Here is a 26,454-nt window from a genome sequence, read left to right on the forward strand (position 1 = left end):
CTAGTTGAGTTGTACAGATTAAAGATATGTAACTAGGTCAACTAAATATTACATAACAGGATTGAAATTGCATTTAAATACAGTATTACATTTACAAAATGATTTTCACTGGCAGATGGGTGAAAGCAGCTGAGCCAGATAAGTTACAGAGCAGCCGTGTTCTGCAGGAGCTCGGAGATTTTAAATGCAAAAATACTAAGGCCTTGTCTACAATAAAGGTTTCCAGGAATCTCCCACTTCGGCTCCAGCTGTATCACTGGTGTAGCTATGCAAGTTCCAGTGCAGACAGGCTGTCAGCAGTTTCACCATCACATAGAACCATAGAATCATAGCATATCAGGGTTGGAAGGGACCTCAGGAGGTCATCTAGTCCAACCCCCTGCTCAAAGCAGGACCAATCCCCAATTTTTGCCCCAGATCCCTAAATGGCCCCCTCAAGGATTGAACTCACAACCCTGGGCTGGAGTAGAAGACTTAGTAGTGAAAAGGTCAGTGACCAATTTACACTAACACTTCGCTAACAGTGGTGGAACTCCACTAATGTGAGAGCAACAGTGGGAGATTTTCAGAAGAACCTAACTACAGCATTTGCTCAAGAAACTCCTTGAAAAAGCACAAGATCAAATCCGCACAGACACAACCCTTGAACCCCGACCTGGGATATTCTATCTACTACCCAAGATCCATAAACCTGGAAATCCTGGGCGCCCTATCCTCTCAGGCATTGGCACCCTGACAGCAGGATTGTCTGGCTATGTAGACTCCCTCCTCAGGCCCTACTCTACCAGCACTCCCAGCTACCTTCGAGACACCACTGACTTCCTGAGGAAACTACAAGTCATCGGTGATCTTCCTGATAACACCATCCTGACCACTATGGATGTAGAAGCCCTCTACACCAACATTCCACACAAAGATGACTACAAGCCGTCAAGAACACTATCCCCGATAACGTCACGGCTAACCTGGTGGCTAAACTTTGTGACTTTGTCCTTACCCATAACTATTTTACATTTGGGGACAATGTATACCTTCAAATCAGCAGCACTGCTATGGGTACCCGCATGGCCCCATAGTATGCCAACATTTTTGTGGCTGACTTAGAACAATGCTTCCTCAGCTCTCGTCCCCTAACACCCCTACTCTACTTGCGCTATATTGATGACATCTTCATCATCTGGACCCATGAAAAAGAAGCCCTTGAGGAATTCCACCATGATTTCAACAGTTTCCATCCCACCATCAACCTCAGCCTGATCCAGTCCACACAAGAGATCCACTTCCTGGACACTACAGTGCTAATAAACGATGGACACATAAACACCACCCTATACCGGAAACCTACTGACCGCTATTCCTACCTACATGCCTCCAGCTTTCACCCTGACCACACCAACAATCCATCGTCTACAGCCAAGCTCTGCGATACAACCGCATTTGCTCCAACCCCTCAGACAGAGACAAACACCTACAAGATCTCTATCAGGCATTCTTATAACTACAATACCCACCTGCAGAAGTGAAGAAACAGATTGATAGAACCAGAAGAGTTCCCAGAAGTCACCTACTACAGGACAGGCCTAACAAAGAAAATAACAGAACACCACTAGCTGTCACCTTCAGCCCCCAACTAAAACCCCTCCAACGCATTATTAAGGATCTACAACCTATCCTGAAGGATGACCCAACACTCTCACAAATCTTGGGAGACAGGCCAGTCCTTGCCTACAGACAGCCCCCCAACCTGAAGCAAATACTCACCAGCAACCACATACCACACAACAGAACCAGTAACCCAGGAACCTATCCTTGCAACAAAGCCCGTTGCCAACTGTGCCCACATATCTATTCAGGGGACACCATCACAGGGCCTAATCACATCAGCCACACTATCAGAGGCTCGTTCACCTGCACATCCACCAATGTGATATATGCCATCATGTGCCAGCAATGCCCCTCTGCCATGTACATTGGTCAAACTGGACAGTCTCTACGTAAAAGAATAAATGGACACAAATCAGATGTCAAGAATTATAACATTCATAAACCAGTCGGAGAACACTTCAATCTCTCTGGTCACGCAATTACAGACATGAAAGTTGCCATATTACAACAAAAAAACTTCAAATCCAGACTCCAGCAAGAGACTGCTGAATTGGAATTCATTTGCAAATTGGATACAATTAACTTAGGCTTGACTAGAGACTGGGAGTGGCTAAGTCATTATGCAAGGTAACCTATTTCCCCTTGTTTTTTCCTACCCCCCCCCACCCCCCGCCAGACGTTCTTGTTAAACCCTGGATTTGTGCTGGAAATGGCCCACCTTGATTATCATACACATTGTAAGGAGAGTGGTCACTTTAGATAAGCTATTACCAACAGGAGAGTGGGTTTGTGTGCGGGGGGGGAGAGAGAAAACCTGGATTTGTGCTGGAAATGGCCCAACTTGATTATCATACACATTGTAAGGAGAGTGATCACTTTAGATGAACTATTACCAGCAGGAGAGTGGGGTGGGGGGAGGTATTTTTTCATGCTTTGTGTGTATAAAAAGATCTTCTACACTTTCTACAGTATGCATCCGATGAAGTGAGCTGTAGCTCACGAAAGCTTATGCTCAAATAAATTGGTTAGTCGCTAAGGTGCCACAAGTACTCCTTTTCTTTTTAACTCTAGATGAAGTTTGCCTTAAGGTATTAAGAAAAAAATGACGGGACATAGTTTCAGAATGCAGACAACTGCAAAATATGTGCAGGCATGTGCAAAGAGATAACTGCAAGTGCACAACATGAATTCGGGATTCAAAATGGGTAATTAAACACAAATGCATTTGTGGGTGAAAGTATCTATTTTCGAAGTGCAAGGTAGGCTCCGACATTTGAAAATTTGTCACTTTCAGGCACAGAGATTTTTTCCAAGATGCACTTGCTTAAGACTTCAGTACAGCATCCACCTAGGTTATAATAATTTTTCAAAAGCAGTTTTCATAACCAATATTAGAGCTGTCTGACTTAGCAAAGGCATTATATTGATCTCAAATAGCCACACTGGGTGTACTGAAGTTGCAAAATTTGTGATTCTTAACAAAGGAAGGTAAATTTATGCCATCATCTTGGACAGCTTCCATAGCTGGTTCAGACAGGCCAGTTTAACAGCTGCTATGCTGTATTTTAATCTTCTGTGTTTAAATGGATTGTGTGTGAAATGGTTGTGACATACAGTGGGGAACGAGGGGGCATGATTCAGTTGTTTTTAACCTGATCAAAACCTTAAGTAAATGCCATCTTTCAGCTGTGGTCTTTGGTTCATGTTTTTCCTTGGTAGTTCCTGCAAGATGAGGTCTTCCCTGAAATCAATGGAAGTTGGGAAGCTCAGCTCCAAGGGTCAGGCCTGAAATGAGCACATTTGGAAACAGATTTAGGGCCTCAGCCATTTGGTAAAGTGTCAGATATCTGCCATGACAGCCCCGCTTCCTAGGGTTGCCAATTTTGGTTGGATGTATTCCTGGAGATTTCATCACATGACATAATCTTTAATTAATTAAATAGATTAAATTTAATTAATTCCTGGAGACTCCAGGCCAATCCTGGAGGGTTGGCAACCCTCCTGCTACCTCCTGCATACGGGAGAGTTGTAGGCACAGCTACATTTGCTTCTCCCAACCTCCAAGGGCAATGGCTACAGGCAACTGGGTGGACTGTCTTCCCTCTTGGCTCCTGCCTGTGCCTGCTGACACCTGGCCCTCGTGGAGCTCCTGGGTGAAGATGGATGTGGCTGGTAGGGAGGTGGAGGGAACAGGTGATCGCTGTGGGAGGGAGGGGGAAGAATTGGGGAGGATAACACGGAGAGGGGGCTGAATGAGGGTGGGGGCTCAAGGTTCCCCTCCCGATCACCTTACATACCTCAGGGCTCCCACTGCCCCCCCACACACACACACACATTGGAGGGGCTTGACTGGTTTGATTTTTGAAGGAGGGAGGAAGGCAGATTGGGGCAGTGAGGATGGGGAACGAAGGAGCCAGCAGGTGGCAGTGTTTATCCCAGGCTCTGCTGAGGGACGTCAGTCGATTTGGTGCAGCCGGACACTAGTCACCATCACCATTTCCCCTTGGGACAACACAGCTGCTGCTTGGTGTTTCTGGCACCGGCTTCTTCAAGGGCTGCAGCATTGTTCTCCCTGGCATCACGCTCCCTAGTTTCAACTGATTTCTCCTACAGCTTAAGGGCATGGCTGACAAGCCCAGAGTTGGGGATTCGTAGAAACGTAGGACTGGAAAGGATCTGAAGAGGGCATCTAGTTCATCCCTCTACCTGAGACAGGATTAAGAATACGCTGACAGGTGTTTGTCTAACCCATTCGTAAAAAGCACCAATGACGAGGATTCCAAGGGACTCTCCCTTGGAAGCCTGTTCCAGTGCTTAACTATCCTTCTAGATAGGAGGTTTTCCTCATACCTAATTTAAATCTCCCTGGCTGCAGATTAAGCCGATTACTTCTTGTCCTACCATCAGTGGACACGGAGAACAATCAGTCATTGTCCTCTTTACAACAAGCCTTAGCATATTTGAAGACGGTTATGAGGCCCCCCTGTAGATTAAATATGCTCACTTTTTTAACGGTTCCTCATAGGTCAGGTTTTCTAAACCTTCTATCAGTTTTTGTTTCTCTCCTCTGGGCTCTCTCCAATTTGTTCACAGCTTTCTTGAAGTGTGGTGCCCAGAACTGGACACTATACTCCACATGAGACCGTATAATATTCCAGTGCAAAGTAGAGTGGCACTATTACTTCCTGTGTCTTACATACAACGCTCCTGTTACTAAACCCAAGAATATTATTTTCCCTTTTTGCAAGAGCATCACACTGATGACTCAAATTCAATTTGTGATCCCCTATAACTCCCAGATCCTTTTCAGCGGTGCTACCGCCAAGTCAGTAATTCCCCATTTTGTAGTTGTGATTTGATTTGTCCTTCCTAAGTGAAGAACTTTGCGCTTGTCTTTAGTGAATTTGATCTTGTTGATTTCAGACCAATTCTCCATTTGTCAGGCTTGTTTTGAATTGTAATCCTGTCCTCCAAAGTGTTTGCAACCCCTCCCAGTTTGACATCATCTGCAAATTTTAAAAGCATTATCCAAGTCATTAATGAAAATATTAATGTGGGACCTGTGGGACCCCACTAAATACACCCTCCCTGTTTAATAGCAACACATTGATAACTACTCTTTGAATAGGGTTTTTAAAATCAGTTGTGCACCTACCTGATAGTAATTTAATCTAGAGCAGAGTTTCCTAGTTTTCTTATGAGAATGTCATATGGGATTGTGTCAAAAGCCTCACTAAAGTCCAGATATATCATGTCTACAGCTTCCCCCTTGTCCCCTAAACCAGTAACCCTGTCAAAGAAGGAAATCCAGTTCGTTTGGCATTGATTTGTTCTTGACAAATCCTCCAGCTGTTTCTTGGAACTGCCACTGTCCCCTGCCCCACGGCTACTGGAGCTGGGTCTGAACGTGTTCAGCCACCTTTGCTTCCGCCTCCCTTAGCTGCACAAATCTCTGATCTCAAGCATCACAAATTTTAACCCATTATCATAAGGGCCTGTATCATACAGACACACAACGCTGTATTTGTTCACCCCAAGGGAGCGTGTGCTAGTACATAGTAGTGTCTGGGTTGGAGACACTGATTGTCCAAAGCAATGTGCTGACTGGCTGGGCCTTTTTGTTGATGTCACAAAACTGCCCCCAACAGTGCATGGCTGGGACCTCATCACCACAAGGATCTGGAAAATCTCTACAGCCCTTATGTTAAATGAGCAAAGGAAATGCTGTGTGAGTCCTCGTACATTGGGATTTTAAAGAAGCCATGGCCTAGGACTTCATAGGTGTCAGTGTGATGTGTACCATAGCAACTTAGAGCAATAGCAGGGATAGAACTTAAATCCTGGCTCTCCAAAACCACGGGTGAAAGGAGAACCTGCTTTGAACTGTTAAACGCATTAGAGGACCCGTGACACACAGCTGAGAAATTCTGATCCAGTAAAGGGAACTGGTACACATGCACACTAGCCAACATGGTTCAGTGCTGCTGAATTTAGTTTAAAAATGTTTTTTTGGACAGGAGGTCTCAGTGACTCAAATTGTCATCCTGCAAACATAGACAATCCAGCAGCGTCTCCAAGTTTATTTCCCATACAGTAAGCTTTATTAAGACTATGCATTAAGACTATTAGTGTGAGGAATTATTTACGAGACAGCCCACAGAGGCTTTACACCTTCCGTCCTTGACATGAAAATGTAAAATCCACATTAAAACAGACCCATTTCAACTGATAACAGCCAGACCTATATGATTTTGTGGTTTAATCCAGGCGGGGGAAGTACTGGTTTCAAGCTCTCCAGTGATGAGAACACACAGATCATTCTTTTCCCCTCAGAGATACACGTACATTCTTTGTTTCCATCTCTCTCTCCCTATGTAGGCGTCTTCTTGATGGCTCTAGACTGCTATTTTCAATTCATCGCTAGGGTAGCAATCTTGCAGTGGGCAGCTATTGGGAAGATGTGTGTCACCCTGGAAGGAAAGAGACATTGAAGTTGGATTGCAATAGCAACTTCTTTATCTTTTAAAGCCTCCCTTGGGAGGAGAGGAAGAGGTGAGAAATGCTACAGTATCCATGTACACATCCACTGGAACCTACTGATGCTCAGACTGGGCCAATATTTCCTTTAATAGGGCCAAATCCTGACCTCTCTGGGCCAAGTATATTGGTTTTGAGCATAGGTTCTACTTGAGGGCTGTGGAAGGGACAGAAACCCCACTGTCTCTGAGCTAAAAAACTACAATGGAGCCTTTGCATGATTCTAAGGCTGTAACAGCATCTACAACCATCACAGTCCTCTTCAACTGCAAAATTCCTCTTCCCACATAAGCAGAGCCGTGCAGAATGGCCCCGTCACCATTCACAGCAAATTCAGTGAGTCACCCAGGGTCAGTACTGCATTGGTGTTTCCGAATCCACCCCAGTACCCTGTCTGAAAAAGGCAAGGCATGCATCCCTACCAGCTGCAGGTTCCGAGCATAGGTGTCTATTCCCCAGATGCGGACTTGGAAGCAGAAGACTTCGACACTTGGATGATCTCCACAGAGGTGAATCCTTTGCTCGCTGAGACACGGTGCCTGGTGCGCAATTTGTTTAGAGCCGATTCAGCCATTCCAGCCCTTTCCTCTGCATCATCCAGCTCGTGCACCGTCTTTCTGTACTTTGCAATGCTCTGGTTAGCCTGCTCCTCCTGGGGACATGAGAAGATTTGGCTTATTTTTTTTAAGTCTTTATATTAGACCACACCAGCACAAAATGGCTCTGACCTGTATTCCTTCAATACAACCAACCAGGCAAAGTGTATAGTAAACTGTTGGACCAGGAATAAATACATTTTACGCACACATCCCCCCAGATATTGGAGGCAACTTGTGAGGGCAGCCAAAGGACTGCAAGAGGTTGAGATGACAACACGCATTAATCTGATTTTTTGCAAAGGATAAGGCAGGTGGGTGTTTAGGTGGCTTTTTTTTTATAGATACATTGGGGCCTGTATTATCAAAGATGGCAGGAAAAGGGAGCATAAAACAGGAGCCTGATGACTGGAGGTGCTAATGCTACCGATGAACACGTATTTCAGGTTATGTTTCTTTTGAAGATGCAACATATGTGGTAGATATTATTGTGTGTGTGCGCAAGACAGGAGGGTTACGGTCTGGGGTACATACGGCCTCCTCAATTTGTCTCTTGTAAATCTTCAGCTTGTTCTGCAGCTTCTCCACAAGCTCCTGCATGCGCTGGTTGGTTTTGTGGTCCTCGTCTGTCTGGAAGATCAGCTCTTTCAGGCGGCGTTCATTCTTGTGCAGACTTTTCACCGTCTCCACATGACGCTTCTGTTCGGAATCTAGCTCCGTTTCCAGTTCCTTAATCTGAAAAGGAGGTAAAAACCCAGCAGGGTACGTTAGTACTGATTGTGTTTAGCATGATGGATGTGGAGATCTGGAGTCATGCTAAGAATCTGGAAAGTGGTTTTGTGGCTTTTATTTACTGACTATGGGGTATTCCAGTTGCAATAGATATGAAAAGAATCCCAATGAGGTATATCACTGGCTCCAATAGGACCTTGTGTGAACTTGGGCCAGGAGGACCCAGGTGGGATCTACGACAGAGAGATGGCTTGCTAATGATAATATGCCTTAGTGTTATAGCCAAGGACATTTAGGATCCAACCAGACATGGCATATGACACAGAGGAGCAGCAATGACCTTTCTTTGCATTGCAGTCGGCTGACTATGGCCTGGGTGGATTTTAATGTATCTAGAATATATTTTGCTATTATTTTCTCTTTAATTTAGTTTAATCTATCTGGGATACATTGGCCCTTTAATAAAAACATTCCTTTTCTTTTCAAATATTTCTCCCGAGTACTAAAGCTCTGGTCAGGGAAGTGTTGGACAGTGGTGTTGGAAGAATGTTTTTTGAGTAGACCTATCCAGTTTTTCTTACCCGGGTCTCAAGTTTCATGATCATACGTTTTCCTCCTTTCAGGGCCAACTGCTCAGCCTCTTCCATCTTGACTTGCAGGTCTTTTATTGTAATTTCGTAGTTCTTTTTGATCTTTTCCAGGTGCATGCAGTGATCCTGCTCCTGATGCAGCTCTTCTGCCATGCGGGAAGCCTAAGAGGAGGGTAAGAAACAGCTTGTCAGCACAGACTATTTATACTGAGCATTGGAAGCTAGGATATTTAGACCTGATGTCCATATGCTGCCATATGGGGAATTTTGCAGGATCTAAAAGTCTGTTCTATGTATCACAGTTTGCCTCTCTAATGGAAAGGTTCCCGTTGACTTCAATGGGCTTTGGATCAGGCCTTAAGCTAGGAGATTTGCACTTGCTTACTATCACAGGGGTATAGTATAAGATATTACCCATCCCTCTTATTCAGTCAGCAATTTCTGCCTATAGACAATCCAGTGCTTATGCTTTCCGTTCTCCCCTAGGAAGAAGAGAGATTAGAACATACCGTAGGGTATGTCTACACTAAAAACATAAGTCAACCTATATTAGATCGACTTACAGCCCCCGCAATAATTACTGCGGTGGTGCATATCCAGACTACCCTCCTTGGATTGGTGGTGCACGTCCTCACCAGGAGCGTCTCCACCAACCTAAGAGGGGCAGTGTGGGGAGCTGAGAGCTTCTCCCCCCCACCTCTACTCCCCTCCAGAAGCCAGACAGCCTTGTCAATTTCACAGCACAGAGCCATGAAATTGACTAATAGCCAAGGTTCAGAGCTGGGAGCAGGAGGCAGCCCCTGGGAGCAGGGTCCAGCCTGGGCTTCTTGCCCTGGATTCTGGATGAGGGTGCTGTATGAACAAGCAGTAGCTGAGAGCATAAAGAAGGCAGAATGTTCAGCCTCTTTTCAGGAGGAAATACTGAGCATTAACTCTACAGCTATCTATGGAATTTCTAAGGTGTCAATTGTTAAGTGCCAACTGAGAAATTTACTCAACAGTGGCCACTCTTCTGCTCTCCATGAAAATTATGAATAGCATTGACTGGCTACGGAAGGAAGGTGTCCAGTCTTTGGTTGGAAGCATGATAGTTTCAATGTTAAGCCTTGAGGAAAGCGGGGACAAAACAGAAGGGGAAATGGAGGAGCTTCCCAGGGCACCATTAGTAATGCTGAAGATCCCTTCCCTAGCAAGGGGACAGAACAGAAGTAGATTTCTCCAAATCTTTTTTTTTGCCATATTGGTGGACAGATGAGCTGATGTATGTGCAGCCCTTTGGGAATGGGAAATGTTAGATAAGTGCAAAGATTCATCAATAACAATGCACTTCAAAATTGAGCAGTGTAGGAAAGAGCAGAATATACAACCCCCAGGCTTCTAGGGACCATCACTGAGGGCTGGGTGCAACTTACATCAGCCATGGCTTTCTTGGCTCGCTCATCGGCCGCTCGAAACTCGCTGATGATCTCCTCATGTTCGCTTGTAATGCGCATAAGATCAGACTCCAGTTTGCGCTTTATCACCAGCAGGCTTTGGTTCTGGAGAGAGGAGGGAAGACTCAGTGACCCAGCATAGCTTTGCGGGCTCTAAATAGATCTTTGAGCAGATGACTTGGCACTTCGCTGGCTTGAAACTAGGGATGCATTTGACCCTGTATGTTTATTTTACTTTTATATCACCAAGATTTTCCTTGGAAACCAAAATCTTGTATCATGCGTTATATCCCTTTGTCTACCAAAGTCTTTCATTTTAATCCTGCTTCACTGTATTTGTGTGCGTGCGTATTATTATTTCAAAGTTATATTGCAGTAGCATCCAGACGTTTTCGTCTATAGTTACTCTACACACACAGAGAATTGCTGTGCAAAGAACTTACAGCCTGTATGTATCTTTTGCCTCATGGGAAATCTGAAAATCCTACATTTAATCACAATGTTTGCCAATGGGTATAGTTTTAGATTTTTTGTAAGGAGCCCAAATGCTAAGACAATTATACCTAGAAACATTACTAAATAACCAAACAAATGCATTGTATAGACTTCCAAGATCGTCAGTACTATAGCATCAAGTCTATGTACCACAATACTGTAGAGCAGGGGTAGTCAATAGCACGGGCCAAATCTGGACCACCCAGACACTTTTGAATGGTCCCTGAAATCTTTTTATTTATTATTATTATTTTATTGTTATTTTTTATTATTTTCTCTGGAGTCTAAACCTTGATTATACCTTGACCAAACAATTTGGACCTTGACAAAAAATAATCGACTACCCCTGCTGTAAAGTACAATGCAAGCACTCTGCAATATTAGTTCTGTATAACAAGCAAGCATCAGGAAGACTATGGGACATAAATACAGCACTTTAGCTGCCGAAAATTTAGCCTTTGAGCATCAGTTACAAGTAAATGTATTAGTTATATTTTTTATGTCTCTGATAAAAAGTGGTATTTACATCTCAGATTAGATGAACAAAGTCCCATCATCATCTCAATATGCAAATGCTTCTCTCTATTATTAGTCCTTTCCAACAGTTTATCTTGTAGACCTTCCCCCTCTTTGGAAATCCTTACCACATTTAGTCCATTCTTTATGGAAAAAGGCCTAGAGCATGTAATAAATAATGATAAACCATCTCTAGAATTTTGAAACCAGCGCACAGAATCCTATAGCAGGATATCATTTTCTTTGCATTCTGTAGGATGGTTTAAAAATTCAATCAAATGGATCTCACTCTTCATTAAATTCTAGGGGTAAAATCCTGACACCAGTGAAGCCGATGGCAAAATTCACATTGACTTCAGTGGAGCCAGCATTTCACCCTATAGATTTTACAGTGGCATTTTCAAAAGCACTCAGCATTGTCCTAATTCTGCTCCCACTGGCGACAATGGATCATAGACTTGGGCCAACGCTGAGCATTCTTGAATATCCCATCCTTAGTGTAATATCCATAGAACCTTCTTGGTATAGTTCATCGTAAATTCTATAGGACTTTCCCCATAAGGAATAATATCATATTTAATCCTTTATGGGTCGAATCCTGCAATCCTTACTCAGGCTGCCACTGAAGTCGCTGGGAGTTTTGCAGCTAGATTTGGCTCTAATAAAATCAATCTGATTTTTATTTATTCTTTCATAACATTTTCTGTACAGCGCAGTACATTCTCATCAAGCACAACAGACTTTTAATGCCAGCAGCAGAGCAAACAGTATAATGACCCAGTATCAACAGCGTGGAATTTGTTTTCACCTGGACATTGATTTCGTTGTGCCTCTCAGTGATCTCTATCAGCTCCTGCTCCAGGAGTTTGCGAGAGCGCTCGCTGCCCTCCAGGCCAGTGCGCATTTCTTCCAGCTCTGTCTGTGTCAGGCTGAGGCGGCGTTCCTGGAGGTTGTATTGTTCCCGGAGCTCCTCGTGCTGGCGAGCATCTTCATCCATCTGAATCTGAAGGTCCTGAAGGCAAAAGAGGCATCAGTATGATTAAGAAGCATGCAGAGGAAGCTGTGAGGTACAAGAAGGCCCACCCAGTAGCTCTGTGTTTTCTCCTTTTTTTTTAAAAAGGGACATTGTCCAGTTAAAAATCCTGATGTCTGATTCTGAGGTCACTTATGCCTGCTTTATACCAGTGCAACTTCTTTGACCTCAGTGGAGTTACTCCTGGTTTGCACCAGTGTCAAAAAGCAAAATAAGGCCCACGTATTTAAAAATGAAAACAAATGTACCTTTCAATGCTGTTACAACACCTTAGGTCAGCGGTTCTCAAACTGTGGGTCGGGACCCCATTTTAATGGGGTCTCCAGGGCTGACTTAGACTTGCTGGGGCCTGGGGCCAAAGCCGAAGCCCGAGCCCCACTACCTGGGACTGAGGCTAAAACTCAAGGGCATTGGGGCTCAGATAACAGGCCCCTTACCTGGGACTGAAGCCCTTGGGCTTCAACTTTGGGCTCCCCACCCACCCAGGGGGCAGGGCTCGGATGGGCTCAGGCTTCTGGCCCCCCTCCTGGGGTTGTGTAGTAATTTTTGTTGTCAGAAGGGGGTCGCGGTGCAATGAAGTTTGAGAACCCATGTCTTAGGTTATTAGAGTCAGATCCTCAGCTGTGGTGACACCAGTTTACACCAGCTGAGGATCTGGCCTTTAAAATTATTTTATTTTATTTTATTTTTTAATCTAAATTTGGTTTGCCCTTTTTATGCTGTTTGTATCCTTTTTGCAGTTCTCTGAGCTTGGACAAAGAAAACAGACTGGTAAGTGTCACTTTTCATTTCAGTTGATTTCTCATCAATTTCACTTTCAGGTTCTCCCTGGAGTGATGAAGCACTGTTTGGTTTGCAAACACTGCAGGCAATGTCTATTAAAAACAAAACTGTTTTTATTGCAGTTTTTTGGTCTGAGGTTTTGTAAAAGCCTGTGCGCCTGGTTCTTCTCTCACAATAATTGTACCCCGTTGATTTGGATGAAGTTATTCCTGATTTACATCCGATTTAGATCCTTTGCTTAAAAAACCTGAATTTGGGGGCAAGTGTGACCTGACAGAGTCTCTCTAAACAAGGTTGTATATTCCACTTCCTAGAGTTATTATATGTAAAAAGATGTAACTGGATGGAATTTTCCTTTCAGGGTCCTACTTCCTCCTCTCCAGTTTACCTTGATCTGCTGCTGCAGTTTTTTCAGTGTCTTGACAAGCTCGCTGTTGTTCCTGTTGGCGTGATCCAGCTGGATTTCCATTTCATTCAGATCCGTCTCCATCTTCTTCTTGAGCCTGAGTGCTTCAGCACGCCCCTTAGCCTCCATCTCCAGACTTGACTGCAGAGACTCAATTGCACGCTGATGATTTTTCCTGCGGATTCCAATGAAGCACAAGTTGTATCATTCTATTACACTTGAGTCCAGTCCAGCCTTTGGCGTTAGATGGGTAAAACCAAGGGATTGTTCATGAAATAATAAAAAGGGATCATTGCAGAAACTGTCTGAAAATGGGATTCTAAACCCTGGCAGCCACATTGATCCCACACACTTTGCTTCTTAGAGTACGTCATACTAATAAGTATAGATTTGAAATGGACCAAAACTTCTCCCATGCGGTAGCTAAGCACTGGAAATAATCCCAAGCGTTTAATGGGATAATTGTGGTTTATCATTTTTCCCTGAGATACAATATTTTTTATCTTTTGTGAACATTAGAAGTCTAAGGATTGCTAGGCTGGCTCAGAGCCGAGGTCCATCTAGTCCAATATTCTGTCTCCAACACTAGCCAGCAGCATAAGCCTCAGAGGAAGGTGTAGGAACCCTGGTTGTGGGATAATCTGCCTCCCATATGAGGTCTCATTGTACTCTCTAATAGAGACTGGCCTAAGTTCTGAAGCAGAATCTGTTCTGATAGTAACTAAGACGTGTATTATGAGCCAGATTTTGTTCTTAGTTATGCAGTGCAACACCTTGGACTTCAGGGACACCACGCAGCTCTAACGGACAGCTGGATTTGACCCAGAACCTCCTACAATCACCTGCTTCTTAATGTTAAGACAAGATCCCCTGGTAATACAGCCACTAGATCAGGTCAAATCCAACAGATCACCCAAGCAAATGCGGGCTTCTTTCATGGAATGAAAGAATATTCATACTGGGAACCTTACACCTCCTCAGTGCATATTGAGTCAAAAAGCTCTGAGTGTCTGTATCTTTGAGCACTTAGATATTCCATACCTTGTAGCTTCAAATTCCTCTTCCTTCTCATGGATTCTTCTGTCAATGTCAGCTTTCACCTGAGCTAGTTCAAGCTGAATACGGATCAGTTTGCTTTCTTCAACCTGCCAGCAAACATACAAGAGAGGTGTGACTGAATGGCTTTTAAGAGGTAAAATCTATATAATTTATCTGCTGGAAATATGACCAGCATGTTATGTACTAGTCTGATGTGTCCCCCTCATGTGTAGTTGCCAGAATTGGGTACAATTATTACCTCCAGGGAAGACTCTGCTTCCTCTAGGGCCATCTGCAGTTCATCCTTCTCAACCTCCAGCTTCTTCTTTATCTTCTGTAGCTCATGTACACTTCTCCCTCCCTCACCCAACTGGTCAATCAGATCCTTAATCTCCTCTGAGGAAGAAAAATGGAGATTTCATGTGATGGGTGTGTTCCAGGCCTGGGAACTTTTAACAAGTGCCACCCGTACTGATCCTTTGAAAGAAAATGGCTTGAGATAGTTCCAGTCAAGTGATCAACAATTTGCAGCAAGAGAGATTTCAATTAGATAGTAGGAAAAACTTTCTCACTATAAGGATAGTTAAGCAGTGGAATAGGTTACCAAAGGAGGTTGTGGAATCTCCATCATTGGAGATTTTTAAGAACAGGCTAGACAAATATCTGTCAGGGATGGTCTAGGTGTACTTTGTCCTGTCTCAGCACCCGGGACTGGACTAGATGACCTCTCAAGGTTCCTTCCAGCCCTACATTTCTATGACTCTCCTTCCAATCAGTTGGGCTTTGCTTTCATTTCTAAATGTTACTCTGGGTTTCTAAATGAGCCCTGCTGGCAGCCTGTGGTCAGGGAGATGGAAAAGAGAAACCCATTAAGCCATGAGAAATACTCCACAATCTTTCTCCACTTCTTCCTCCCGTCTCTCAAATGGCTGCTCTTCCTAAGTGAAAACAAGACTCCACGCTGTCTGGGCTCTGTGCCAGCCACTGTAGGCTGAAGCAAAGGATGGAGGGGGCGGGGAGCATCAGGGCTGTGCCACTGAGTCCATCATTATATATTTTCTCTGGGCCACACTGCCAGAGGGTCATAGCTCCTCCCAAATATTCATGGAGTTATCCTCATAACACCCCTGTCAGGAAGGTCAGTGTCATTTGCCCCATTTTACAGACGGGGAAAACTGAAGCAAAGAGAGCTTAAGTGACTGGCTCAAGATCACAGAAAACTCTGAGGTAGAGCTGGGAATGGAATCCAAGTCTCATGTATCCTAGTTGATTGTTTTAACCACTAGTTCATCATTCCCTGTTATCTTGTTCTTGCGATGATAATCCCCCCCAAGGGATGCACAGGGGTCATGGCCCCTACTTTAGACCAGTGGCCACCAAGAGGCAACTGACCTGCAGCACAATCTTCCTGTCTCCTGAGCCCCTCTTGTCCCCCCCCCCCACACACACTATACATTTACCTACGTTACTTTCACAATTTACTTTGTGTTTGTGCGTGGGGAGGTGTCAGTGGGTTGGTGAATTGCACCCCAAGAGCAGAATTTGGCCCATCATTTGGAATGTCATCAGAAATACATTCACAAAGAGAATGTATCAGCTGGGAGAAGCTACAGTCCATCATTCGGTGTAAATTGGGGGCTTTGGGAACGTGTGGGGGTTGTTTTTACATGGAAGCAGTGCTTACCCTGGAGGGTCTTGTTTTCCTTCTTAACAGATTCCAGATGCTCTAGGGCTTCCTCATAGACAGTCTTGAGCTTGAAGTTTTCAGTCATGTACATGCGGCAATCCTTTTGGGAATTGTCCAGCTCCACCTGCAGCTCTTCGCATTTCTGCTGCCACTCCGCCAGCATCTTATCAAAGGCCCTTTGCTTCTTGTCCAGGGCAGCACAAGCAGCATTGGCCTGGAAGCAGAAAGCCAAGCATTCACTGCAGACAAGTTTTTCTTTACACATCGCTTCTGTGTGTGTCCTGCCAGCTAGTCACGGTTAAATTGGCGGCAGCTCTGGTGACTGGCAGAGTTCCTCTTAGTCATTCTGAATGGATGGTTAAAATATTTGCTTGGCTTTCTTTCCCTGCTGTTAGGAATTTGGCAAGACCACCAAGTTGCTTTCAGCGTGATGGCCTCCCTCAGTTCTGTGGTTATAGGGGAGCAAATGTTTCCCATTTCAGACATATCGTGTACAGATGTGCTGTTAAGAATTCGTGTGGTCGACTACTGTGGCTCTTTCGAAAGCATTTTGGCTTCAGTTGCAAACAAGATGCTATCCAAATCTATCTAATTTTAGATTTTGTTAAACTGAATCACCATAAAAGGGAAAGGATAACAGTATATTTTTCTTTCCTGGAGCTTTATGGCTTTTAATCATGAATACGCTTTGCATTCTTACTATCCAAAGATGAGCTTCATTAGAGGGAAATTATAGCAAAACACCCATTTGCCCCAGTGATGTAACCATGGGCAGCGCATATCGTAGGCTGAGGGAGGCTGTGCCTCCCCAAACAGCCCAGAGTGGCCCCGCCCAGAAGGCCCCCTCCTGCTTGGCCTTCCCTCTTGGCCCCAGCCCAGGCAGGCTGGCTGCTCCTCTTCAGGGAATAGGGTTGCCAATTTTGGTTAGACGTATTCTTGGAGATTTAATCACATGACATAATCTTTAATTGAAGATTAATCTTTAATTCCTGGAGACTCCAGGCCAATCCTGAAGGGTTGGCAAGTCTATGGGAAGTGGGCTGGGGCAAGGGTGGCCATGGCTGGGACTTGGGGTGGCTGGGGTCACCCAGCATTAGGGGGCCCCCAGGTGTTGGGGCTGCACCACCCAGTGCTGGCGGGGGGGGAACTCCTGGGGCTGGCACTGCCCACCCTGTGCTGAGGGTGCAGGCTGGGGGGGCTGCGCACCACCCACCCAGCATGCTGGGGTGGGGGTGGGGCTTGGCGGCCGCGGAGGTGGCTCTGGGCTCCGTCAGGGGAAGGAGGGTGGGAGGGGCTAGCCTTCCCGAGCTGGTGAGTCACCCACCGTTCATGGATGTAACACAGTGAGGTAGGGTTGTCTGCTCCTATGGCCTGATCCAAAGCCCATTGCAGTCATTGGATAAACTCCCTTTTAGTTTATTGGGCTTTGGAGCACCCCATAGTCCTGATTTAACTCGCATTTTTATTCCCATTTCCGCACCATTGCACTATCATTGGTGCATCTAGACTAGTGGTAGCAAAGGTGGAAACGCTAGCGTAGACCGGCAGCACCGATCACTAGTGTTTTCACTGCCAGGTTGTCTAGACTGCAGGGCTAGATGACATGATGATTAAAACACCCGTGGCCAGTCCACACTAGCATTCCCACCGTTGCTGCAAACGGTGGCGGTGCAACGCTGGAAAAGGCGAAGGAAAATGGCATTGTAGAAAACCTGCTTCGGAGAGGGTTCCCTGGTGCTGCAGCTAGGATGGGCTGTCTGGCCAGATGGACTCTTGCTTTTGCTGCTACTGGAAGCTGGTTAATTAGCCTGACTAAAAGGAACCTGCTGTATGCCTATATGGAATGTCTGTGACTATCCTCTGGGCCTTCACTCAGTGGGATCCGTCTAGTGCCTTGCTACTGCTGGTAATGCAAGATGTTGTCTTTACTTTGGTAACCTTAGTAGAGACCATGGAAGTCCATGGAAATCAACAGAGGGACTTCAGTGGGCTTTAAATCAGGTCCTTGGGCTTCCTGGGATGTTTTGTTCAGGCATACGTTGGCAGGAATCCATCTTTGCCACAAGTCCCTTACCTTTTCCAGGTCAAGAGTGAGGTCTTCCACTTCTATCTGAAGCCTCTGCTTGGTTTTCTCCATGCTGGCGGCCCGGGCTTGGGCAGCTTCCGCTGTCTCCTCTGCCACCTGGAGCCTAGCAGCCAGCTTTCTCCTGAGGGTGGAAGGTTTTAAAGCGTCAGCTAAAGAAAGAGGAGGGAGAGAGGCTTGCCCGTCTGTCCCCTCCTCAGACACGTTCACTGTTTTCGCCTTCAGAGGGACCTACCAAGGTCAGGAGGCCTGCAGAAGCCTGACTGAGAATGGTGCTGTCCTAGTTCATGAATGGCATGCGCACTGCTTAGTTTAATGGTTTAGCAGCATTAAATTTCAGTCCGGCGCATTTCACGGCACCTGCCCTTTGGCTGTGCAAATAAACGCTGGGCTGAGTCTGCGCAGAAGGGTTCTGCAAGAGCACGACTCTTCCGAGATGTTGCTGCTGACACGGCGAGAACACGTCCAGAGTTGCTGGGGGGTCTATGCCAGAGAAGGGACCCAGCAGCATCCCTTAACCATGTGCAGCATGCTCATCTCTTCAGCTGCCGGGTCTGGAAGGAGTGGTCAGGGCCAAGTTCAGCCCTCTGCTCTCGGGTGGCTTGCTGGCACTGAGCTCTCCTCGGCCTGGCACTTAGGGATCTCCAGGAGTAGGACTGTAATTGTGCCCTCTCCCCCCCTCGGCCAATGCCCGGTCCATCAAATCTAAAGTAAACCAGACCTATTCCATCTGAGTCAAGAGATGTAAAACAGGGCTTTCGGACTAAGAGCTCTACTCACGGTGGCGTGGATCCTCACGGTGCTCTTTTCAGACAGACCACAGGCAAGGGGGCTCTGCTTTTAGCCTTTGCAGCTTCGGTAATCTCTTATCAGTTACCCGGGGCAGAGTGCCTTACTCCAGTTTGGTAGCCCCTTCCCCCATGCGTAGTGCTATTGACTCCAGTAGGACTGACTGAGGAGTAAAGTACTGCTCAGGTGCGAGTGGGGATATCTGAACCTGGCCCTTTTTTAAGACTGTCGTCTGTGTTTGATACCAGGCAGCAATGGGGATTTAGCTCTCAGCATCCCTTATTTATTATTACAGGCAACATTCCCTCTTTCTCCTCCTGACCGGGATGCTCTCGCTTCTTCTTTAGCTTTTTCAAGTTGAGCCCCACAAGCTCACAGCCCTAAACTCTGACTCCCCCCACAGCCAACCTGAATCCTGGCCCTGACTACCCCCATCCCAACGCCAGGCCCTTGAAAGCCAAATGCTCACTTGGTCTCTTCCAGCTCTTCGGTTCTTTGAATGGCATCCGTCTCGTATTTGGTCCTCCACGTCGTGACTTCGGTGTTGAGTTTGGAGACCAGGCGTTGCAGCTCAGCTTTGCCCTCTTGCTCTTCCTCCAGCTGCTCTTTCATCAGGTCTAGGTCATGTTTTGTGTTGGCCAGGCTCACGACAGCAGTGCTACGGGACTGGAGGTACCAAAACCACCATGAGTTACTTGTCCTTTGGGAGCATAAAGTAAGGCCAAGACTATAACAGAGTTCAAAAAAGAACTAGATAAATTCCTGGAGCATAGGTCCATCAATGGCTATTAGCCAGGATGGACAGGGAGGCAACCCCATGCTCTGAGTGTCCCTAGCCTCTGTTTGCCTGAAGCTGGCAGTGGACAACAGGGGATGGATCACTTAATGATTGCCTCTATTCATTCCCTCTGGGGCATCTGGCATTGGCGACTGTCAGCAGACAGGATACTGGGCTTGATGGACCATTGGTCTGATGCACTATGGCTGTTCTTATGTTAACGAAGGCACTGGAGTAACCTCCTGGCCTTTCGGTGCTCAGACAGAACCACTCAGTTCTGAGCCTGTTAGAAACATTTCAGGCCAGAAATACGAATACATGCAGGTCACGGGGCCAGTTTCTGCTCTCCGTACAGAGGTGTTTCTGCTTTGCCGTGAATGAGTTGCACACGCACTCACATAACTGAGAGCAGAATTTGGCCTTTCACCGTTCTCAATGCTTTGGCGTGGTGTTTCACTTGATTTACCACGGAAAGCCCATTCTGTGCTCACTCCAAGCAGAGAGACAGTGTCTGCCATGACCGAGGTGTACTGATACACCAATAGAGCGAGGCACCAAGTAAACGGATCCTGCCTGCGGAATATGCAGAGGGCCTCCAGGGCAGAGGCAAATATTGCCATAGTTTGCAGTCTTATTTGTTCCAACTGTAACTCAACTGGACTCAGCTGCAATGAGGCCCAGTGGTTGGGGCATAGGACAGGGAGTTATGAGAACCATGTTCTATTCTCAGTTCTTCCACTGACTCAAGTAAGAGCTCTGAGGGTTTGTCTACACTGTGATAAAACACCCACGGCATGGCTGGCCCAGATCAGCTGGCTCAAGCTGACGGGGCTTGGACTGCAGGGTTATAAGATTTCAGTATAGACGTTTGGGCATGGGCTGAAAGCCCAGGCTCTGAGACCCTCCCCCCTCGCAGGGACTCAGAGCCTGGCCTCCAGCATGAGCCTGAATGTCTACGCTGTGATTTTAGAGCCCTGCAGCGTGAGCCCTGTGACCCTGAGCCAGCTGACCCAGGTTCTGAGACTCGGTGTTGTTGGTTTTTTATTCCAGTTTAGATGTACCCTCGGTCTCATTTCCTTATCTGTAAAATGGTACCTACAACCGAGATCCACGGATAAAAAGTGCTGTTAATTGGTATTATTTGTTACCCCAGGGATGAATTGGACCAGGTTGATTTTCCATGGCTAGAGGTGAGTCATTAACACAATAAAAGGTTTGTTTCTCTGAAGAGAGCAGTGTATGGGATGGCAATTAGTGCCACTGTCCAGCCAGCAGCCCCCTCTTGGGCTATCACCCATACCTTCGACTCTTCATCCAGCTGCCTCTTCAAGTCATCCACCTGAGAGGTGAGGGTAGACTTCATGCGAGCAATCTGGGTAAGCCTGCTCTGAGATTCCTCATGCTCCCGGCTCAGCTCACTGTTTTCAGCTACAAAGAAAGTGCAAAACAAGCGTGAGATGAAATAATTCTGCCCTGATGTATTGAAAGAGATGATGAGGCTGGACTGTCACGGCCTTGCCAGAAAGACTTGGCAGCGCGAGAGATGGCTAGAGGAGATGGGGACAGGGCTGCCAGAGCTAGATGGGAGGAAGGGGAAGAGGAGGTGCAGTGGGGCACAGTATGGCACAGACATGTCAAAGGAGAGCAGGGAGTTTACCTTGGAGTCTTGTCCTGATGGCGTTAATTTCAGCCTGGTTCTTCTCCATCTCAGCCAGCCTGGAATTGGCCTCAGCCAAGTTGTCTTCCAGCTTGCGGACATGGGCGTCAGCATTCAGCTGCAAATGAACGGTGAGGTCAGTCAGACAAAAGCAAAGTCTGACTTGAAGGGCCAAGTCCTGCTCCCCGGCACACCCAGTTTGTCCCATTGGCTGTCATTATAATGGAATGACTAGCGTGGACCAGGCGAGTGGGATGTGGGCCTGGCGCTCCAAGGTGCTGAATGGCCTCTACTTCAGCTGACGTTGAAGGTGTTCAGCACATGTGCAGCCCCCCTGGCTTTCCTGCTGGATTTCAGAGACACTGGCCATTTGCGCCTTACCTTGGATTTCTGGATGGTCTCTATGGTGGCGCTGAGGTCCTCGATCTCAGCCTTCATGACCTGCTTGTCTTTCTCCAGCTTGGACTTCACCCTCTGGAGGTTCTCCGCGTGCTCCGCCATCTCCGCCATGGAGTCTGCGTGCTTCTTGCGCAGAGTCGAGGCCGTGGCTTCGCTCTGCAAGGCCGCCTCCTCCAGCTCACGCCGCAGCTTCAGCAGCTCGGCCTCACGCTTGCGATTCTGATCAATCTGCGGAGGGACAGAGCACAAACCATCCACCAGGATCGGGAGAGCCACTGATTCTCAGCACGTTCCTCAGGGGGCTGTTTTGTTTGAAAGGCTTTTTGATGCCTTTTGTCTTGCTTTAATTGTTTCACCAGCTCCATCCTGGTGTAACTTCATGAATGAGTTTACCGCTGGCTACCAGGACAGATCCCCCTGAAGGCAAAGCATCCAGGCTGAAGTTCAAACAGAAACGTGCTTTGGACTTCAGTCCAAATGTTTTCATTGTGGAATCAATGGAAACTCTGCCCAAGTCACCTGCCACCCTCTTCTCCATGCTAGTAAATGAGTTCCTCATCAGAGAATCTAAGGGTTTTCTACTGCTACGTATCACCATAGTTTCTGAGTGGTGTCCATGTAAAGTCAATAGCAATAGCGAAGTTCAAGGCAGACTTCCTTGAGTTTCTGATGTGTGTCTCTGTTGGGGGTCAAACACTGCTGGGGGAAGGTTTTGGGGGAGTTGGGGGTTGGTAAAGGTTTGGTGATACAAGGGGGTGTAGAATCTGGCCTGCTCACTAGCTCAGTGCAGGTTCTGAAAATGCTCCTGGAGATATTCCCAACTCACTAATGTTTTGCTTTCTTCAAGAAAGGGGACCAAAGGGTCAGATGCCCTTCTCTGGTCAGTTCCTAACCTGAGCCGTAGTGGCACCTCCGGCCTCTTCCAATCTGTCGCTGAGATCCTCAAGATCACGGGAGAGGTCGCTGCGCTGCTTCTCCACCTGGTAGGAGGGAAGGAAAGAAATTCTTACTCGCTGACTAACCTCAATTCTCCCATGGCCTTTTTTCTGACTATTTCAGAAACCACGGTGTACTCTCACGGTTTGAGCTCAGGAGTGGGACCCAGGAATTCCTGAACTCTAATCGTTGGTGCCTGCTGTGTCCCTGGGCAAGTCCCTCCATGCCTCAGTTTCCCCATCTGTGCAATGGGACTAATAATACTTCTCTGCCTCATAGCTTGCTGGCGAACTAATAAGTTATCATTTGTAAAGCTCACGGAAATGGGAAAGTTACGTATTCGTGCTGTCTGTTCATATTAGCCTCAGATTGTATGTCGGGCACGCTTTTACAGAGTGAATTGTCTACAGCCTTTCCTGCTATCACTAGATCTGATAAAATAGTTATTAGTCAACTCCCTACAGTTTGCTTAGGGAATTGCACATATCGGGTTTGTTATACGAGATACATACGTAGTTACATATCTGTAAAGAGCAAGAGGGAAGATTTTGTTATTAAAGCCAGGATGGGATCCACCCTGTTCTGCCACAAACTGGTCAGCCCCTGAACTGCAAGGCTCCTGTTTGCAGTGAGTAGGTAGTTCATTCTTCATGGCCCATTCAGTCTATACAGATTTCAGACCACAGGGCTGCTACATACTGGTAGGTCCTTGTGGTCTGAGCACCTGCCCACTGATAGCTGACAGAAAGCAAAGCAGAGTTCAAGACTGGTCTTCGCACTATTGCCAATTTTATCAGGGACTTGCAACGTAGTCTTTTATTAGCTCCCTTTTAGAGGCATCAGCCGTTTTCTGAGTTCTCTCTTTGGGTGGATATTTTTACCTTAGCTCTCATAGCCCGTTCAGCTTCCAGTTCCTCCTCCAGCTCCTCAATACGGGCCTGCAAGACACACACAAGCATATCAAGTGATTGGACAAGCAACGGTAAACTGTCCAGTGTTCCTATCTGAGTGGCTGAGGGAATAAGAAAGAACCTGCAGGAACGCATCTGTAAATTCTAACTTCTGTATTCTGTACTCAGAACACCTGTCAACTTCTGTGGGAGTTTTCCCTCGGAAGGACCTGTAGAATTTGGCCCTAGCTAAACTGTAAAAGACCAGCATTCAAGACCTGTTGTCATCAGGCCTTTCTTCTCGTTCCTGAGGTGTGTGGATAGTGGGTCCTTGGAAAGATGACCAGTTTACATGGGGAAACTTGTTTGTAGAGTTGGGCAGAAAATAGGCATTTTTTTCAATGACAAATTTTGACTTTTCAGTGAAATATTGAAAACTGAACTATTCCAGCCGAAACCAGAAATAGTGCAAGGCATCACAGTGCCTTGTGGGAATTGTAGTTTGGGTGCCTTATGGGCTGGCGTTTCTGGCTGGGCTACATCTCCCATGATTCACAACTTTATCCCCTCTTGGTTAGGGGAAGGGAAACTTCATAGAAGTCCCTGTGCTTAGTTTCGATGCCAAATTTGTGACCAGCCATTCTTGTGCAGTAGATACAAATAGACCAAGAGGTGCCTGCAGTAGATCACCTCCCTTCTTGCCATATCATTGTGACAGGACAGCTGTGATGAGTTTTACGTTCAAAGCAGAGGCTGCAGTTTTCCAGCCATAAAAGGAAGTAGGGTCTAGTGTAAGTAGCTGGAACAAAAGACGGGGTGGAGCTCAGAGCTGACTGAGCCGCTGACTCATTGTGAGGAATAGGGCAAGGGATTCCACATCCTTGGGCTTCAGACAGGGCCATGGGGGGGGGGGGAATCAAAATTTCCCTGAAAAAAACCACAAAGCTGCTGCCTCTGAGCTGAGCTTTGTATAATGTATTTACCTGGAAAAGGAAGAGGCTACCTGACTATTGTATGACTTACTGGAAGAGAAGAGTATTGAGGTCTTAAAGAACAATAGGGCCTTGTCTCCATTTTAATAGGATAGGTTTAAAAGAGCTGGATTGCTGTTTTGCACTGGATTTCTTAGAATAATTTATGTAGAAGAAAAGGAAGTTGACATTTGTACTTGTCATGTTAAGAATGGGGAATAGATCCCACCCCACCAGGGGATAGACGGTGATCTCATTTAAACTGGTTTGAACCTGGAGTAGCTTCACTGACTTCAGTGGAGTTACACCAGTTTACACTGAAGAGCCAGAGTGGAGAATCTGGCCCTAGCCACAAAGGTTTGGTGTTATTGGAGCTTTGGTTTGAGGAGTTTTTCAGTGGTGTCCTTGTCCTTTGTCATGAATGACATGGGTCCCTAACGGCCCATCCAGCTCCCTAGCATGCCAGTGGATTGACTTCTCATGTGAGTTTGGACAGTCCCTTTGATACTAGGAAAGGAAAACCGGAGAGTCTTGAAACAGGATGTAAAGGGCAAGAGAATAGTCAGAGCATTCCTCACCTGGTGTTCTTTCAGTTTCCTCTGCAGCGTGGAATTCAGAGACTGTTCATCTTCCACCTTGGAATTGACTGAATTGATTTCCATGTCTCGCCTGCAAGAAAAGGCACAAGAGACCCCTTCAGGTGGGAGGGGGTGTCACATGGTGGATGGTCCTTTTTACAAGAGGACTGGGAAAGAACTCCACCAGGAACCCTTGACTCTAGGCTGTGCAGAAGTGATTAGCTCTTTAGCATGATGAGCCTTAGTGCTTAAGCTCATTTCTCCTCAGTCATGTCCATTCCCTGCCCCCTTTTTACAATGTACTCTTGAGAGTAAAGGCATGGCCACCCAAAGGAGCGGATACATTCACTCAGTGTGGAGGAGCGATTTTAGTGCTTAACCTCACTTGTGTCTGCACTTAGCTTCCCTTGAACGGGAACACGACAGCCTTGCACTTCCTGCTGAGCTCTCTGCTAGGACTGGCATTATCAAGTTTTGCACCTACTAATTAATGGCTGTATTCATTTGCTTAGCTACTTAGCTATTTAACTAACAATAGCAGTGCTTTCGATAATATGTAATTGTGAATTTACATCCTTAAAGTTAATTCTGAAGGGGAGGAGTGCCAGAGAAATGCTGGCAGACCCATCACTACAGTAGTCAGTGGTGACACTATAATAATGATCTAATTAGCGATAATACTTTGCATTTCTAGAACAGCTGTTATCTAAGGATCACAGAGCCTTGTAGAAATAATGATCAGTTAAGACTCACAACACCCATCGAGGTAGATGTGGTTATACTCCATGTATAAGAGGGAAAACAGAGAGATTGACTTACCAAAGATCAGACAGTGAGTTGGAGAAAGATTCAAGAATAAGATCCAGGAGTCCTGACTCCTCGTCTTCTGCTCTAACCATTAGAGAGCACTCTCTCTTGGCATTAGGTTAGTAATGGATTTCTAGGATCCCAAGAGGAACTCTGACTCGTGATTTTTCTAATGAAGTGGCTGTCAGGTATAATTAACGCCATCAGATCCATGGTGCTGCCCTGTTTTGACTCCGGAGTATCTGCCACACAATGCGATTCTGTATGGACTGACACTTACTTCTTAACCACCTCCTCCAAGTCCAGTTTGGCTCGCTCCATCTCATTGAGGTTTTCAATGGTCATTTTCAGGTCGCCCTCAGCCTTCCGTCGGGCCTTCTCCACCTCGGCACGGATCTTCTTTTCCTGTTCCCAGTTGTCCTCCAGCTAACCCGAGATAAAAGGGGGGAGGAGAATCAATGGCCACAAGAATTTGAAAGAGCTGGCGGGGTAGAGACAAGCACTCTGCAATGATAACACCCGGGCAGTAGATGTTCATCAGAGATGCCCAACATGTCGATCTTTAAAAACAAGCCCCCTCCACAGTGATGAATGAAATGACAATCTCAGACCACC

The 26,454-nt window shown here is 46.2% G+C and overlaps 1 protein-coding gene and 1 long non-coding RNA gene across 2 annotated transcripts in view; one reads left to right on the forward strand and one right to left on the reverse strand.

The window, feature by feature from the left end:
* Positions 1–6,171: 6,171 nt before the first annotated feature.
* Positions 6,172–26,454, reverse strand: part of LOC102945054 (myosin-16) — a 46,401-nt gene continuing 26,118 nt past the window's right edge. The window contains exons 25-43 of the mRNA XM_037911409.2: positions 26,120–26,265; positions 25,033–25,123; positions 23,475–23,531; positions 22,551–22,637; positions 21,640–21,885; positions 21,259–21,376; positions 20,902–21,029; positions 19,293–19,489; positions 18,026–18,158; positions 15,949–16,165; positions 14,524–14,660; positions 14,268–14,371; positions 13,209–13,401; positions 11,813–12,016; positions 9,973–10,098; positions 8,552–8,722; positions 7,773–7,973; positions 7,065–7,294; positions 6,172–6,575 (exon numbers count right to left, since the gene is read on the reverse strand). Of these exons, the coding sequence (XP_037767337.1) occupies positions 7,091–7,294; positions 7,773–7,973; positions 8,552–8,722; positions 9,973–10,098; positions 11,813–12,016; positions 13,209–13,401; positions 14,268–14,371; positions 14,524–14,660; positions 15,949–16,165; positions 18,026–18,158; positions 19,293–19,489; positions 20,902–21,029; positions 21,259–21,376; positions 21,640–21,885; positions 22,551–22,637; positions 23,475–23,531; positions 25,033–25,123; positions 26,120–26,265 (2,760 nt within the window). The 3' untranslated portion in view covers positions 6,172–6,575; positions 7,065–7,090. The remainder of the gene's footprint in view (positions 6,576–7,064; positions 7,295–7,772; positions 7,974–8,551; positions 8,723–9,972; positions 10,099–11,812; positions 12,017–13,208; positions 13,402–14,267; positions 14,372–14,523; positions 14,661–15,948; positions 16,166–18,025; positions 18,159–19,292; positions 19,490–20,901; positions 21,030–21,258; positions 21,377–21,639; positions 21,886–22,550; positions 22,638–23,474; positions 23,532–25,032; positions 25,124–26,119; positions 26,266–26,454) is intronic.
* On the forward strand, positions 8,670–26,322 carry LOC122462096. Its single transcript, XR_006284449.1, has 4 exons — positions 8,670–8,733; positions 11,716–12,071; positions 12,778–12,808; positions 26,191–26,322. It is a non-coding gene; the product is annotated as an uncharacterized LOC122462096 (long non-coding RNA).

This window comes from Chelonia mydas, chromosome 10 (genome assembly GCF_015237465.2).
Source record: "Chelonia mydas isolate rCheMyd1 chromosome 10, rCheMyd1.pri.v2, whole genome shotgun sequence".
Lineage (NCBI taxonomy): Eukaryota > Metazoa > Chordata > Testudines > Cheloniidae > Chelonia > Chelonia mydas.